The 14,917-nt window shown below is 36.5% G+C and overlaps 1 protein-coding gene across 5 annotated transcripts in view; it reads left to right on the top strand.

Moving 5' to 3' along the window:
• Window positions 1-14,917, top strand: part of PTBP3 (polypyrimidine tract binding protein 3) — a 115,353-nt gene that overhangs the window by 46,955 nt on the left and 53,481 nt on the right. For 3 of the 5 annotated variants that reach the window (XM_029919713.1, XM_029919715.1, XM_029919714.1), the window contains exon 3: window positions 11,663-11,832. The exons of the other annotated variants lie outside the window; for them this stretch is intronic. In XM_029919713.1, coding sequence (XP_029775573.1) covers window positions 11,663-11,832 — 170 coding nt within the window. The remainder of the gene's footprint in view (window positions 1-11,662; window positions 11,833-14,917) is intronic. 5 annotated transcript variants of the gene reach the window in all.

A 14,917-nucleotide genomic window follows, 5' to 3' on the forward strand; every position in this document is an offset into this window, starting at 1 on the left:
CTTTGCAGAAACTTGATTTTGTTGTAGTCCAAATAGTTTATTTTTGCTTTTTGTTTCCCATGCCTCATAGACATCTAGAAAGAAGTTGCTAAGGCCAGTATCCAACAAGTTACTGTCCCTGTTCTTTTCTTGGATTTTTATGGTTTCAAGCCTCACACTGACGTCTTTAATCCATTTTGACTTCTTAGAAAGTAGTCCAGTTTCATTCTTTTTCATGTTGCTATCCAGTTTTTCAATACCATTTGTTGAAGAGACTTTTTTTTTCCCCTCATTGGATATTCTTTCCTGCTTTGTCAAAAATTATTTCTGGGTTTTCTCTCCTTTTTTTTTTTCTTTTAAGAGGGATGGGGAGAGAGAGAGTCAGAGTCCTAAGCAGGCTCTAAGCTCAGCGTGGAACCTGGTAGGGAGCCCAGTCCCACAACCCTGGAATCATAACCTGAGCCTAAATCAAGAGTTAAAGGCTCAGCCAACTGAGCCACCCAGGTGACCCCTGGGTTTTCTCTTCTGTTCCATTGATCTGTGTGTCGATTTTTTGTGCCAGTACCATAATGGTTCATTACTACAGCTTTGTAAACTTAAAGTCTGGAATTACGATGCCTCCAGCTTTGCTTTTGCTTCTTCAAGATTGCTTTGGCTGTTCGGGGTCTTGTGATTCCATACAGATTTTAGGTTTGTTTGTGTAGTTCTCTGAAAACTGTTGTTATTTTGATAGGGATTGTATTAAATGTGTAAATTGCTTTGGGTTGTGTAGACATTTTAACAGTATTTATTCTTCCAATCCATTCTTTCCATTTCTTTGTGTTGTCTTCCATTTCTTTTATCAGTGTTTTATAGTTTTCAAAGTACAGCTCTTTCACAAGAGACTGCATTTTTTTAAGGAGTTATTAATCTAAAAAAGCATGTGACTTTTAGCTCCACTTGTTTTTCCACGTAACTTAGGAGACTAACACATTTAAAAGAATTAGTTTGTGTTTTGGGGTACACAGTGTATAAGCATATAATATTGTAGCATCAAAACAGAAAGGGATGGGGACAGATTGTATAGGAGCAGAGCTTTTGTATATTAGTGAAGATAAGTTGGTATAAAATCAGATTAGAGTATTATAACTTGAGGATGTTAAATGTAAACCCCATGGTAATCACAAAGAAATTAGCTGTAGAATATGCACAAAAGGAAATGGGAGTACTCAAAGTTCTAGAGACAGCAAGTAGAATGGTGGTTGCCAGGGGCTGGAAGAAGACGGAAATTAGGGAGTTACTGTTTAATGAGTATAGAATTTCAGTTTCCATGATGAACAGAGTTATTGAAATGGATGGTGGTGATAGTTGCACAACATTATGAATGTATTTAAACACCACTGGATTCTGCATTTAAAAATGGTTAACGGCAGACTCAGTCGGTAGAGCATGTGACTCTTGATCTCATTGTCAGTTCGAACCCCGTGTTGGGTGTAGAGATTACTTTAAAATAAATAAATAAATAAATAAATAAACATTTTTAAAAATGGTTAAGGTAGTGAATTTTCTTATGTGATTTTACCCCATTTTAAAAAAAAGGAAAAGAAAGAGAAAAAAGGTTTGGAATGCTTTCTGTGGAAAGGTCTGTAAGATAAGTTAAGTGTATAAAAAGATGATGCAAAAAGAAAAAAAAGATAATTGACTATTTAAAGCAAGATAAAAGTAATATATTTTGGGGATTATAGCATGTGTGAAAATAAAATATGACAGTAACACACATAGACATATACTTTGAAAAGTTCTTACATTATACCTAGGTGTTACCATATAAAGGTAGACTATGTTAGGATGCCTGGGTGGCTCAGTCAGTGGAGCGGTCATGATCTCATGGTTCGTGGGGCTCTGGCCCTGTGTCAGGCTCTGTGCTGACAGCTAGCTCAGAGCCTGGAGCCTGCCTCTGATTTTGTGTCTCCCCCTCTCTCTATTCCTACCCCATTCGTGGTCTTTCTCTGTCTCTCAATAATAATAAATGTCAAACAAACAAACAAATAATAAAGATAGACTATGGGAAGTTAAAGATACATATTGATGATTTAGCCCCAGAGCAGTCATTTAAACAAAAGTAAACAAAATATAAAGATTCCAATTAAAGAACAGAGATTATCTGTCTTTTGTATGTATATGGTATATGTTTTTGTATGCATGACATATTATCTTTTCTTGATAAATTGATTCCTTTATTACGATGAAATGTCTTTCTATCCCGGTAATACTCCTTTTCCTAAAGTCTACTTTGTCGGATAGTAGTACAGCCATTCCAGTTTCATTACAATTAGTGCTTACATATTTCTTTTTCCATTCCTTTTACTTTGATCCTGAGATTTTATATTTATTTTTTTAACTTTTTTTTTTTTTTTTTACTTTTTTACATTTATTTATTTTTGAGAGACAGGGAGAGACAGAGCGTGAGTGGGGGAAGGACAGAGAAAGAAGGAGGCTGCAGGCTGCAGGCTCTGAGCAAGCTGTCAGCAGAGAGCCTGACAATGGGGCTTGAACACACAAACTGTGAGATCATGACCTGAGCCGAAGTCAGATGCTCAACTGACTGAGCCACCCAGGTGCCCCATAGATTTTATATTTAAATGCACTTCTTCTAGGGCAGCTGGCTGGTTCAATCAGTAGAGCATGTGACTCTTATCACATGGTTTTGAGTTCAAGCTCCACATTGGGTGTAGAGATTACTTTAAAATTTTTAAAAAATGAATTTCTTCATATCACATAATTGAGTCTAGCTTTTATTAGACTGATAAACTCTGCCTTTTTATTTGGAATCTTTATGCCATTTCCACGTAATATAGTTATTTGACATGGTTGGTTTTAAGTCTACCATCTTGCTATTTCTTTTCTATTTGTCCATTTATTCTTTGTTATTTTCTTCCTTTGTTACATGGCTTTCTTTGGACTGTTTTTTTTTTCATTTTTATTCATTATTTATCATTTTGTATTCCATTGTATTTATTTGTATTTCTTGATAAATATATGTATCTTAAATATACATATATATTTAATTATAGAGCTTCAAGATATATAAAGTAAAAGCTAATAGAACTAAACAAAATTATAGCTGGAGATCTCAAAACCTCTGTTTCAATAATTGATAGCATGGTAAATAGAAAATCAATTAGGACACAGAACAAGGGTTTATGTTTCCTGTGACCTAAGACTGATTTTTACATTTTTAAATTGTGAAAAAAAAATTAAAAAAAGAACAGTGTTCTGAGATAAATGAAGCTTATATGAGATACTGATTTTGATGTTCATTCATAAAACTTTATTTGAATGCAGGCACACTTTTATTTCTGTCCATGTGACTGCTTTCATGCTACCACACTGTAGAGGTGAATAGATACAGCAGAGGATGTATGGCTCACAAAGTCTAAGATATTTATGTAGCCCTTTAAGAAGAAGTTGGTAGTTCCCCTAATATAGATGTTTTCACCACTAACAACTTACTTATTTTAGTGGACAGTGGAACGGTTTCTACAACACCATCAGAATACACATTTTTTGAAGTTCACATGACATAATCACCAGGACAGGCTATATGTGCATCCTAAAACAAGTCTCAGAAAAGATGAATGCATTAAAATTATGCTGAGTTAGTTTTTTTCTTTAAAATTATATTAGAGATCAGGGTGCCTGAGTGGCTCAGTCAGTTAAGCCTCTGACTTTGGATCAGGTCATGATCTCATGGGTTTGTGAGTTCAAGCCCTGCATCAGACTCTGCTTACAACTCAGAGCCTGGAGCCTGCTTCCAATTCTGTCTCTCTGTCTCTCTCTCTCTTTCTCTCTCGCTCGCTCTCTCTCTGCCCCTCCCCTACTCTCACTCTGTTTCTCTCTCAAAAATAAATAAAAATTTTTAAAAAAGAAAGTTTAAAATTATATTAGAAACCAAAAAAGCATAATCTTCAAGTATAAGGGGGAAACTTTTCCAATTATTTATTTAAAAGTTAACGTTTAATCCATGAATCAAATAAATCGCAAGGGAAATTAGAATATAGTTTGACATGAATTAAAATGAAAACATAATTTACTAAACTTTGAAGCGTTCAGCTAGAACTGTTCTTAGAAGGAAAAAATACAGCTTTGTTTACATTAGAAAAGAAAAAAGTGTGACATGAATCATCTAAGCTTCTAAGCATAGGATAAGAAAGGCAAGTTAAACCCCCAAGTAAGTAAAGGAGGAAAGTATTAAATACAGGACATAGAAAACAAACAGTAGAGAAAAATTAATGAAACCAGTAGTTGTTTTGTTATGGGTCAATAAAATTGATGAACCTCTCAGTAGACCAAAAACTGAGAGAAGACAGAAATTACCAACATCAAGAATACTTCATCTGTTTAAACCCTGCCCCCATTGTGATGGTATGTGGAAATGGGGCCTTCACAATGGTATATTAGTGTCCTTTAAGAAGAGATATTAGGGAGCTTGCTCTTGCTTTCACCCCTGCTGTGTGAGGACACTGAAAAGGTAGCTTGTCTTTAAGCCAGGAAGAGCCCTCATTCGAAAGTGACATGCTAGCACCTTAATTTTGAACTTCTAATCTCCCAAAGTATGAGAAAGTAAATTTCTATTGTTAAGCGACCATGTTATATTTTGTTATGGTATCCTAAGCAGGCTTATAAGATAGAGGTTAAGGAAATACTATAAATAATACAATTTTAAACCAATAAAATGAATGGATAGGCATTCATTCAGTGTAGATGAAGTGGACAAATTCCTTGAAAAATACAGAGTATCATAACTGATACAAATGACTAGAAAACCCAAATAACCCTATACCTGTTTTAAAAATCGAATTGATAATTAAAAAGTTAAGACCCAGGGCACGTAGGCGACTCAGTAGGTGTCTGACTCTTGATTTTGGCTCAGGTCATGATCTGTGGTTCATGAAGTTCAAGTTTTGCATCAGGCTCTGTGCTGTCCCTTGCCTATTTGTCTCCCCCTCTCAAAATAAATAAATGAACATTAAAAACAATTTAAGACCCAGTAGCTTAAAAATTGTTTTAGGGGCGCCTGGGTGGCTCAGTCGGTTAAGTGTCCGACTTCAGCTCAGGTCATGATCTCATGGTTCGTGAGTTCAAGCCCTGCGTCGGGCTCTGTGCTGATAGCTCAGAGTCTGGAGCCTGCTTCGGATTCTGTGTCTCCCTCTCTCTCGACCCTCCCCTGCTCGTGCTCTGTTTCTCTCTGTCTCAATAATTAAAACATTTTAAAAAATTGTTTTAATGTTTATATTTATTTTTGAGAGAGACAGTACATGAGCAGGGGAGGGGCAGAGCGAGAGGGAGACACAGAATCCGAAGCAGGCTTCAGGCTCTGAGCTGTCAGCACAGAGCCTGATACAGGGCTCCAGCTCACAAACCATGAGATCATAACCTGAGCCAAAGTTGGTTGCTTAACTGACTGAGCCACCAGTCCCAACCCAGTGGCTTTTTTTTTTTTAAAGGAAGAAATCATACCAATGTTACATAGACTCCTTCAGAATATGGAAGACAGTGCTTTTGGGGTGACTGAGTGGCTCTGTCAGTAGAGCTTGTACCTCCTGATTTCGGCCCAGATCATGAACCTAGGGTCAAGGGACTGAGCCCCACATTGGGCTCTGTGCTAAGCTTGGAGTCTGCTTAAGATCCTCTCTCTCCCCCTCTGCCCCTCTCCCCCATTCTCTCATGCTCTCACTCTCAAACAAATAAGATGAAAAGAAATTTAAAAAAAGAACACTCTTGAATTTGTTTTTCTGGAGTTAGTATTACACTTGATATAAGAGGAAAAATAAAATTACAGAATAACATCCCTCTTGAAAATGGACTCAAAAACGATATTTAGAAGGCATTAATTAAATAAAATTCAGCTACATATGTGTGTTCGTGTGTGTATTGTACATATATATGTATATGGAGAGGAGGTCATATATCAAGACCAAGTCAGATTTATTCCAAGAATACAGAGTGGCTTAACTTTATAACATTTGTGCAATATATTCTATTAATAGAATAAAGAGAAAAACATATCTTAGTATGTCCTGAGGAGGCATTAAAAATTTCAGGTTTTATTCATAATAAACAAGACCCTCTGCCAGCTAGGAATAGAAGGAACCTGTCTACCCTACTAAATGTATGAAGCTACCACAAACATTATACTTAGTGGTATAAGACAGTCCTATCCTCTGAAATCCACAGCAATGGAAGTATGTCCAGGCTCATTATTTCTATTCATCTTTGTACAAGAAGTCCTAGTTAGCTCAATAAAACTAGAGTAAGAAATAAAAGGCATACATGTTGGAAAGTAAGCAATAAAACTGTTATTTTGCAGAAAATTCTAAAGAATTTAGCAAGGTTGCAGCGTATAGGGTCAGCATGCCAGTATGTTCAAGACCATTACACTGAAAACGTTAGGGAAATTAAAGAAGGCATAATAAATGTAGAGAGAAATAATAATGTGTATCTTTTAGATGACTCAAAACTATTATGACAGAATTCTCCCCAGTTAAATACCTGATTTCAAGAATTGCTATAAAGGGGCTCCTGGCTGGCTTCGTTGGATCAGTATGTGGTTCAGTCTTGGGGCTGTGAATTCAAGTCCTACTTTGGGTGTTGAGATTACTAAAAAAGATAAACTTAAAAAGAATTATTGGTATGCTTGGTTCAGCAGGTTAAGCATCTGACTTCGACCCAAGTTGTGATCTCACAGTTTATGGGTTCGAGCCCTGCATTGGCTCTGCACTGACATTGTGGATCCTGCTTGGGATTCTCTTTCTCTCCACTCCCTCTGCCCTTCCTGCACTTGCGAGCGCACTCTCTCTCTCTTGCTCGCTCGCTCGCTCTCTCTCTCTCTCTCTCTCTCTCAAAATAAACGTAAAAAGAATTGCTGTAAAGCTATGGTTATCAAGACACTGAGGTAGTGTCAAATGATAGGTGTATATAGCTTGAGGAGGGGAGAGTCTTAGAGGGAGGACTGACTACGAAGGCACACCAGGCAACTTTTGAGGATGATGGAAATGTTCTGTATCTTGGTGTTTGTGGTCATACAGATATATACATTTGCTAAAAGTTGTCAAACTCTGCATTTAAAATGTTAGGTGGATTTTATTGTATCTAAAGTGTATGTACCCCAGGGTTGCCTGGGTGGCTTAGCAGGTTAAGCGTCTGACTTCAGCTTATTCAGGGTATGATCTCATAGTCCATGGGTTGGACTGTGCTGACAGCTCAGAGCCTGGAGCCTGCTTCTGAGTCTGTGTCTCCCCCTCTCTCTCTGTCCTCCCCCACTGTGCTCTCTCAAAAATAAACATTAAAAATTTTTTTTTAATTAAGTATACCCTGATAAAGTTGCATTTTTAAAAAGATTCATATTTCTAGGGTAGTTTTCCTGGTGGATTTCTCCAGTTTTGAGATGGGAATATATGAATTTTATTTTATTTTTTATGCTATTAAATTTTTTAATGTGTTTTTTAAAATTTATTTTTGAGAGACAGAGAGAGGGACAGAGCGAGCAGGAGAGGGTCAGAGAGAGAGGGAGATACAGAATCTGAAGACAGGCTCCAGGCTCTGAGCTAGCTGTCAGGACAGAGCCTGACGCGGGGCTTGAACCCACGAGCTGTGAGATCATGACCGAGCTGTGAGATCATGACCTGAGCCGAAGCCAGACGCTTAACCAGGTGAGCCACCCAGGTGCCCCGGGACTATATGAATTTTAAAAAGCTTCTTCCCAGGTGACTGGGTGGCTTAGTCGGTTAGGAATCTGACTTCTGCTCAGGATCTTACAGTTGTGGGTTCAAGCCCTGCATCAGGCTCTGCAATGACATCATGGACAGAGCCTGCTTTGGATTCTCTCTCTCCCTTTCCCTCTCTCCCTCTCCTCCCCCATTCCCACCCCTCTTCCCCTCTTTCTCTCCTCCCTCTTTCTCTCCCCCTCCCCCTCCGCTTCTCCCCCTCTCTCTACCCCTCCCCTGCTCTTGTGTTCTCTCTTTCAAAAATAAACATTAAAAATAAATAAAAATCTTCTACTTATTCTCTTTGAAACCTGACTAATGTGTAGCAAGTATTCGGTAATTTTCACTATCATTCAGTAAAATATGAGATTTTTACAAACTAAGTATTTTGAATGCTGATTTTCATAATAAAACTTTTGGAACATCTCTAATGTATTTCTTGTACAGAAAATAATTCTTCAAAATTATGTATTTAATACATTAGAATTTCCTTGTTTCCTGTTGACCTTTATTAAAGTATGGCCATATGATTGCTTATATATTTTCCATTTTCAGATTATTATATTTATCAAGTCTTTGGCTATCACCTTTTCTAGGGTCATTCTTAGATTTTTAGGTTTCATAGAATAATAAAATTGTTAGTTAATTTTGAACAATATCTTAAATTGTCCAAAAGTAAGCACTTAGGAGAGAAAAAAAAAATCACTGTACCTATAATCATCATTTTATTTATTTATTTTTAATTTTTTAATGTTTTATTTATTTTTGATACAGAGAGAGACAGAGCATGAGAGGGGGAGGGTCAGAGAGAGATGGAGACACAGAACCAGAAGCAGGCTCCAGGCTCTGAGCTAGCTGTAAGCACAGAGCCTGACGCGGGGCTCGAACCCACGAACGTGAGATCTGACCTGAGCTGAAGTCGGAGGCTTAACCGACTGAGCCACCCAGGCGCCCCTATAATCATCATTTCAATTCCAAAAAAGTAGAGACTATCACCTCTAGATAAAACAGTCCTTCTTAAGAAAATCATGATATATTATTGATTATGATGTGCTAGACATTATACCTTATATTTAAATATGTTATCTAATTTACTTTTCAAAATAACCCTGTTACATTCATTTTACTGGAAAATAATTTGAGGCTCAGTTATTTTAAGTAACTTCCCTAGAACAGGATGTCTGATTTAATAGCCCATGTTCTTAACATTGCTCAGGCACTTTTATAATTCAGAACAATTAACAATCTAAAATGGTGGGTTTTTATAATTTAGTATTTCTTGATAAAACTTTGTTACCAGGGGTGCCTGGGTGTCTCAGTTGGTTATGTGTCTGACTTCGGCTGAGGTCAAGATCTTGTCTGGGGTACCTGGGTGGCTCATTCGGTTAAGTGTCTGACTTCGGCTCAGGTCATGATCTCACAGTTTGTGGGTTCGAGCCCCGCGTCAGGCTCTGTGCTGACAGCTCAGCTCCTAGAGCCTGCTTCAGATTCTGGGTCTCTCTCTTTCTCTGCCCCCCCCCCCAAAATAAGATAAAGACAAAAAATTGAAAAATTAGAAAGTAAATCACTTCAGGGTGCCTGGGCAGCTCAGTCCATTAAGCATGCACTGTTGCTTTCAGCTCAGGTCATGGTGTCACAGTTTGTGAGTTTGGGCCCCACAAGAGGCTCTGCGCTGACAGCGCAGCCCCTGCTTGGGATTCTCTCTCCCCTTTTCTCTGGTCCTCCCCTGTGCACGCACGCTCGCTGTCTCTCTCTCTCTCTCTCTCTCTCTCTCTCAAAAATAAATAAGCTTTAAAAAAAAAAAAAAGCCTTTTCAGTGTTCTTCATATGTTTTGGAATATTCTGAGTAAACTGACAAAATCCCCTTGCTTCTAGGTTTTTCCAGTCTTTAACACCTTGTGCTGATTAAGAAAGCTCAAGATGGCAGTATTGCTGTCTTGTCATCTAGGCAAGGGGGGGGTGCCAAAGGGCAGCCTCCATCCCCAGCTTTCACTGCTGTTGACATGATGTTTAGTGTTCTAACTTAATGACAGTTATTACAATCCACATAAATCTGCACATATTTTGAAAATGTATGTCCATGTCAACTTGCTTGCTTTTTTGTAGGAATGGTAAGACATCTTGAGATGTTTGTGCTAAAAAAAAAAAATTTCCTTTAAACTTTAGTTTGAATGACTGTTTTCTCACTTGCTAGCTCTGTACATGGTGATTTAGTGTCTGAATTTCTGTCTCTTCATCTGTTAAAAGTAATACTTAGTATATTTTTATTTGTGTACTCAAATGAGGCAGTATAACTAGAAACTAAGGGACATATTTCTAGAAAACTAGAAACTAAAGGACATTTCATTTCAGGTGGTTGCAAGCCTGTTAGGGTGTTTAGGGCAGGATAGTGTGGTTTATAGGATGTTGAATCTGAGTTGGGGGTGGAGGATGGACTGAGGCTAGAGGGAGATAGAGTAGAGGCGAAAATGATCATAGGTGAACTTGGTGATATTACGAATGGGCATGAAAAATGTAATTAGTCATTTTGGAGGGGGGGGAATCAGTATTTCTGGATGATTGAGAAGAAATCTCTTGTCTCCCAGATTAATTTGCAGTGAATGTTGGACTGCCTATTTTCCGCAGGCTTGCTAGGCATTTGTTACGTACAGGCACAGACCAGGAAGGATCTGAAGGAGTTGGTAGTGTTTGGGGTCTGGGTAGGATGCTGCCTGCATTCATGAACAGAGAATTTGGGAATGATTACTGATTTGGGTATTAAATCAAGCTACTCACTTGAACGCAAGTTGAGTTCTATGCCACAAATATGGGTACACAATATTGCCATATAATTTTTATGTGGTCCTCCTGTTATCTGCTTATTTAGAACCATAGACATCTAATTGCAAAGTTCCATCAATGTTTGGAAAAATGACAATTTTAGGCATTCGGAAAGATTGTATTTTCCTCCTAAGAGCGCTAAGTATGGTACTGTTTAACATTAAAAAAAAAAACTGTAATGAAACTTAGGGCTTTCAGATAATTTGCATTCAGTCCTATATGGTGCTATTTTTTTGGGGGGGGACATTTCTGAATCTTTTGTACATAAATTTGAGTATGCGTTACAGGCTTATCAGTTCTAGTTATTGTCGATGTTAAAACAAAACAATTTAAATAAAATTTAGCTGTAAATTGGGCTAATGGATTTCTTTCTTGTACAGCTGTCTTCTCAAAATTCAGATTTCATCAGAATCATCTGGAGGGCTTGTTAAAATACAGGTTGCTGGGTGCCAGCTCTTAGGTTCTGATTTAGTAAACCTGAGGTGGGGCTGAAAATTTGCATTTCTAATAAGATGTTTACGTTAAGACCTACTGTTACATGATCAGAAATAAAATTATCTTAGGAAACTACAATTTAGCTTCTAAAAAGCACTTTTAAATAGATTAGTAAAAAATACATAATGCCTAAGGAATAAACATAATTTTCATGATACAGCTCAAATCCAAATCTCCTCAGGATGTAGTAAATATAAAATTTATTTTATAGTCTTTCCTAAAAGTTAATTGTTCATATTTATTTAGCCCTAGAACAAATTAGCAGAATGTTTTAAAAATATATTAAAGACATTGTAAACATTATTCTCCATTCACAATAGTTGATTATTTAGAGGAATTTGATACCTCTATATATGTAATTTATTTATCTAGTACTTTTCCTTGAAGTTCAAAATCAGACTTCAAGTCTTTGAAAATTTAATACTTGCCATGAAAAACCAAAAACACCCATTCATTGAAAGTGGATGGTTTTGTTTCCCACTGTCCTTCTCTCTGACCAGCCCTGTAGTTTCCTGAATTTCAAAAGCTAAAACTATTGGAGATGAAATGTGACAATAGGGTTAATGTAGTGTGTCAACCTAACTTAGTTTCAGTAATTTTTAAAAAATCTTATATTTTTTTAGCTAATGGGAATGACAACAAGAAATTTAAAGGAGATAGACCTTCCTGTTCGCCTTCCCGTGTTCTCCATCTTCGCAAAATTCCAAGTGATGTCACCGAAGCAGAGGTTATATCATTAGGTCTACCATTTGGCAAAGTAACTAATCTTTTGATGTTGAAAGGAAAGAGCCAGGTATGTAATATTTAAAGATTGAACCACAGTGATTATCTCTGGGTACGAGTGTTAAAGATGACTTTTATTTTCTTGAACTTTTCTGTATTTTCTCAATTTCATTTTACTTACATAGTTTTTTAAATAGAATTTTTTTATGTATGACAGGAAGCAACAAACAAAAATGTTAACATGGCACGTAGGATTATCTCTTATTCAATAACTTGTCCTTTTCTTCCTTAACAAAGAAATTTTATGTTTTTTATTTTTCATTACTATTATTTTTAAAATGTTATATTCTTAATTACAAAATAGTTTATGAAAATACCCTATGACTTTCAGAAAACCAAGACAGAGAGAAAGGATATAAATCATACCTCATTTACAGTTAAAGAATATGTTTTTCAAAATCTACATAGAAATGTGTAGGGGTGCCTGGGTGGCTCAGTCGGTTAAGTGTCCGACTTTGGCTCAGGTCATGATCTTGCGGTTCATGGGTTCAAGCCCCATGTCAGGTTCTGTGCTTAAAGCTCAGAGCCTGGAGCCTGTTTCAGATTCTGTGTCTCCCTCTTTCTCTGCCCTTCCCCCACTCGTGCTCTGTCTCTTTCTGTCTCAAAAATAAATAAGGTATAAAAAATTTTTTTAAAGAAAGGTATAATATATTTTAGTTGTAGAATTAGTATATAACTTTTATAATTCAAAAGAGACTGTTAAAGATTCTTCATTTCAGAAGTTAATAGGTTTTCTTAAGATAAGTAAGGAAACTTGCTTTTGTGGTGAACATGACAAAAATATAATATTTGTTATGTTGATTTGCGTAATCACCTGCTTTTTTTGTTCCAACTTAGACCCAATTAGGATGAATTCTTTAGTTCTTTGCCAGTTTTTGGTTGTCCTGAAAATCTTTTAAACTGAACATTGCTGGCAAGAAGACAACAGATTTAGGCCTTAGTACGTACTATTGTGATAAGTCCCTATGTTCTTACACTTCGGAAGTTTAAGAAACAAATATATTTATAAATAGATTAGTATGTATTTGGACATGAAAGAGATTCTGACATCTGATTCTGGCCCTTTAGTAAATAATTAACGTTCCTGTTTTAATTCAGATGAGGTTATTTAAATCTGGAGAGGCTAAGTAACATGTTTTAGTATTCTGCTCTTTTGGGTTTACACATTTATCTTATATCTTCTAGAAATCTTGCATGTGCCTGTATCATTAGTTTAACTCAGTTGCCACTATTGAGAATATATGGTTTGGGTGGTTTTAAGAGAGCCAACACAGCCAGTTCTGATGGTTCATTGGAGATGTATCGTATGTATGTATTATGTACGTTACCATGTTTCATGTAGTGTATCCTGTACATTGTTCTGTTAGATGGTTGGGAGGGGCAGCAGGCAACGTCACAATTTGTTTTTGTCTCTGCTATTGGTTATGGGTTTATTATTTATCTGTAGTGCTGTTATGTTAATTGCTTATCTTTCAATCGTAAATCATGTTTAGAAAATATTTTGTTAGTAATATACTTTAGCAAGAGAGTGTGATGTGAGTCATTAGAACTACGTGTAGCTGTAATCTTTCTAATGGTGCATAGAGGTGGGGTGTAGAGGGCAGCATGGGGAGTATTTTCACCAGCCTTTCTGTGGTCAGTGACCTTTGGGGTTTTTTTCCACCTCTTATTATGAAAATTGATTTCTTTCGCTACTTCAGAAGAACCTAAATTTCTTTATTGGGCTCCACGTGGAAAAAGTATTTTTATGTATGAATTTTTAGGTTAGATATGTTCAAGAAAAATTTTGTGTAAGTACAATTGTGTATTCCAAAGATGATGTTTAGCTTTTTCTTTGTGTAATTAACGTTAGACATTGAGTTTAGTTCTTTATATTTATGAAGGAGTTTTCAGAAAGATTCTCTCTCTCCCTCTATACAGTGAATATTATTAGCAAACAGTTTACACATTCTTTGTTGAAAAGGTGATTAAAAATCAGATAGTATCGCATTTTGGTTACCTTGATCATTTTTATCCTCTTAGAAAAAGTAGTCAAAGCACATAACTGATACAGATAGTGGTTTTAAAAGTGCATTTTCTGAAGATAGAATTTTATTTGTTTATTGAGGATCAATTAATTAATGATATTTGATCCTTTGTGATGTGGCTAACACTACTTCATAGTATTGTTAGTTCTGTTAAAGCATTTAATTGGTTTGGTTGTGACATTTGATTGATACACATTTAACATTTGTCAAGTTAATATTCCTTTACTGAAATATTTGCCAAATAGAAACACTAAGATTACTATGTATAAACAAATAAATAATTTGACTTACAGATATTGCCATTTCCTCTGTTCAGGAAATTTTGTTAATACGTATTTTTATAGATAAATTGTAAATGTTTTATATATAACTTGAAGTCATTACTGTACACTTGCTAATTACCTGCTCAGTTGAAGTCAAAAAGAATTGAATTATAGAATTAGAAATTTGCATAGATTTGGATCAGGAGTTCCTCCTGCATTTTAAATTTGAGATGTTCATTATAGGTAGTTCTGAGGGATCATTTGTAACCAACCATTGCAGTAGGGTGGCAGAATCTTTCACGGAAGTTTCAGTTCTGACGGCTAGAAGAAGCCATATATAGAAGAAGACTTAGATCCCAAGGAGCCTTTTCTGATCTCAGCTCTTGCTGTGTTATTTTTTTAAATGTTTTTTTAATTTATTTTTGAGAGAGAGAGAGAGAGAGAGACAGCATGAGCAGGGGAGGGTCAGAGAGAGAGGGAGACACAGAATTCGAAGACAAGTCCCAGGCTCTGTGAGCTGTCAGCACAGAGCCCGACGCTGGACTCCATGGGCTCCAACCCACCAACTGCGAGATCATGACCTGAGCTGAAGTCAGACTCTTAACCTACTGAGCCACCCAGGTGCCCCCATGTTATTTTTCAAAAATCTAATATTTGTACAGTGATTACAGATGTTAAAAGATGAATTTGTGTAAATTTTAAAGATTTTTATTGGCTTTATTCAGGGATTCATGAATTGGGCAGCATCCCATCCAGCCAATAGAAAGGAGCTGTGAAGAATAGTGCAAAATGAAGACTGAAAGGC

This window comes from Suricata suricatta, chromosome 13 (assembly GCF_006229205.1).
Source record: "Suricata suricatta isolate VVHF042 chromosome 13, meerkat_22Aug2017_6uvM2_HiC, whole genome shotgun sequence".
Taxonomy (NCBI): domain Eukaryota; kingdom Metazoa; phylum Chordata; class Mammalia; order Carnivora; family Herpestidae; genus Suricata; species Suricata suricatta.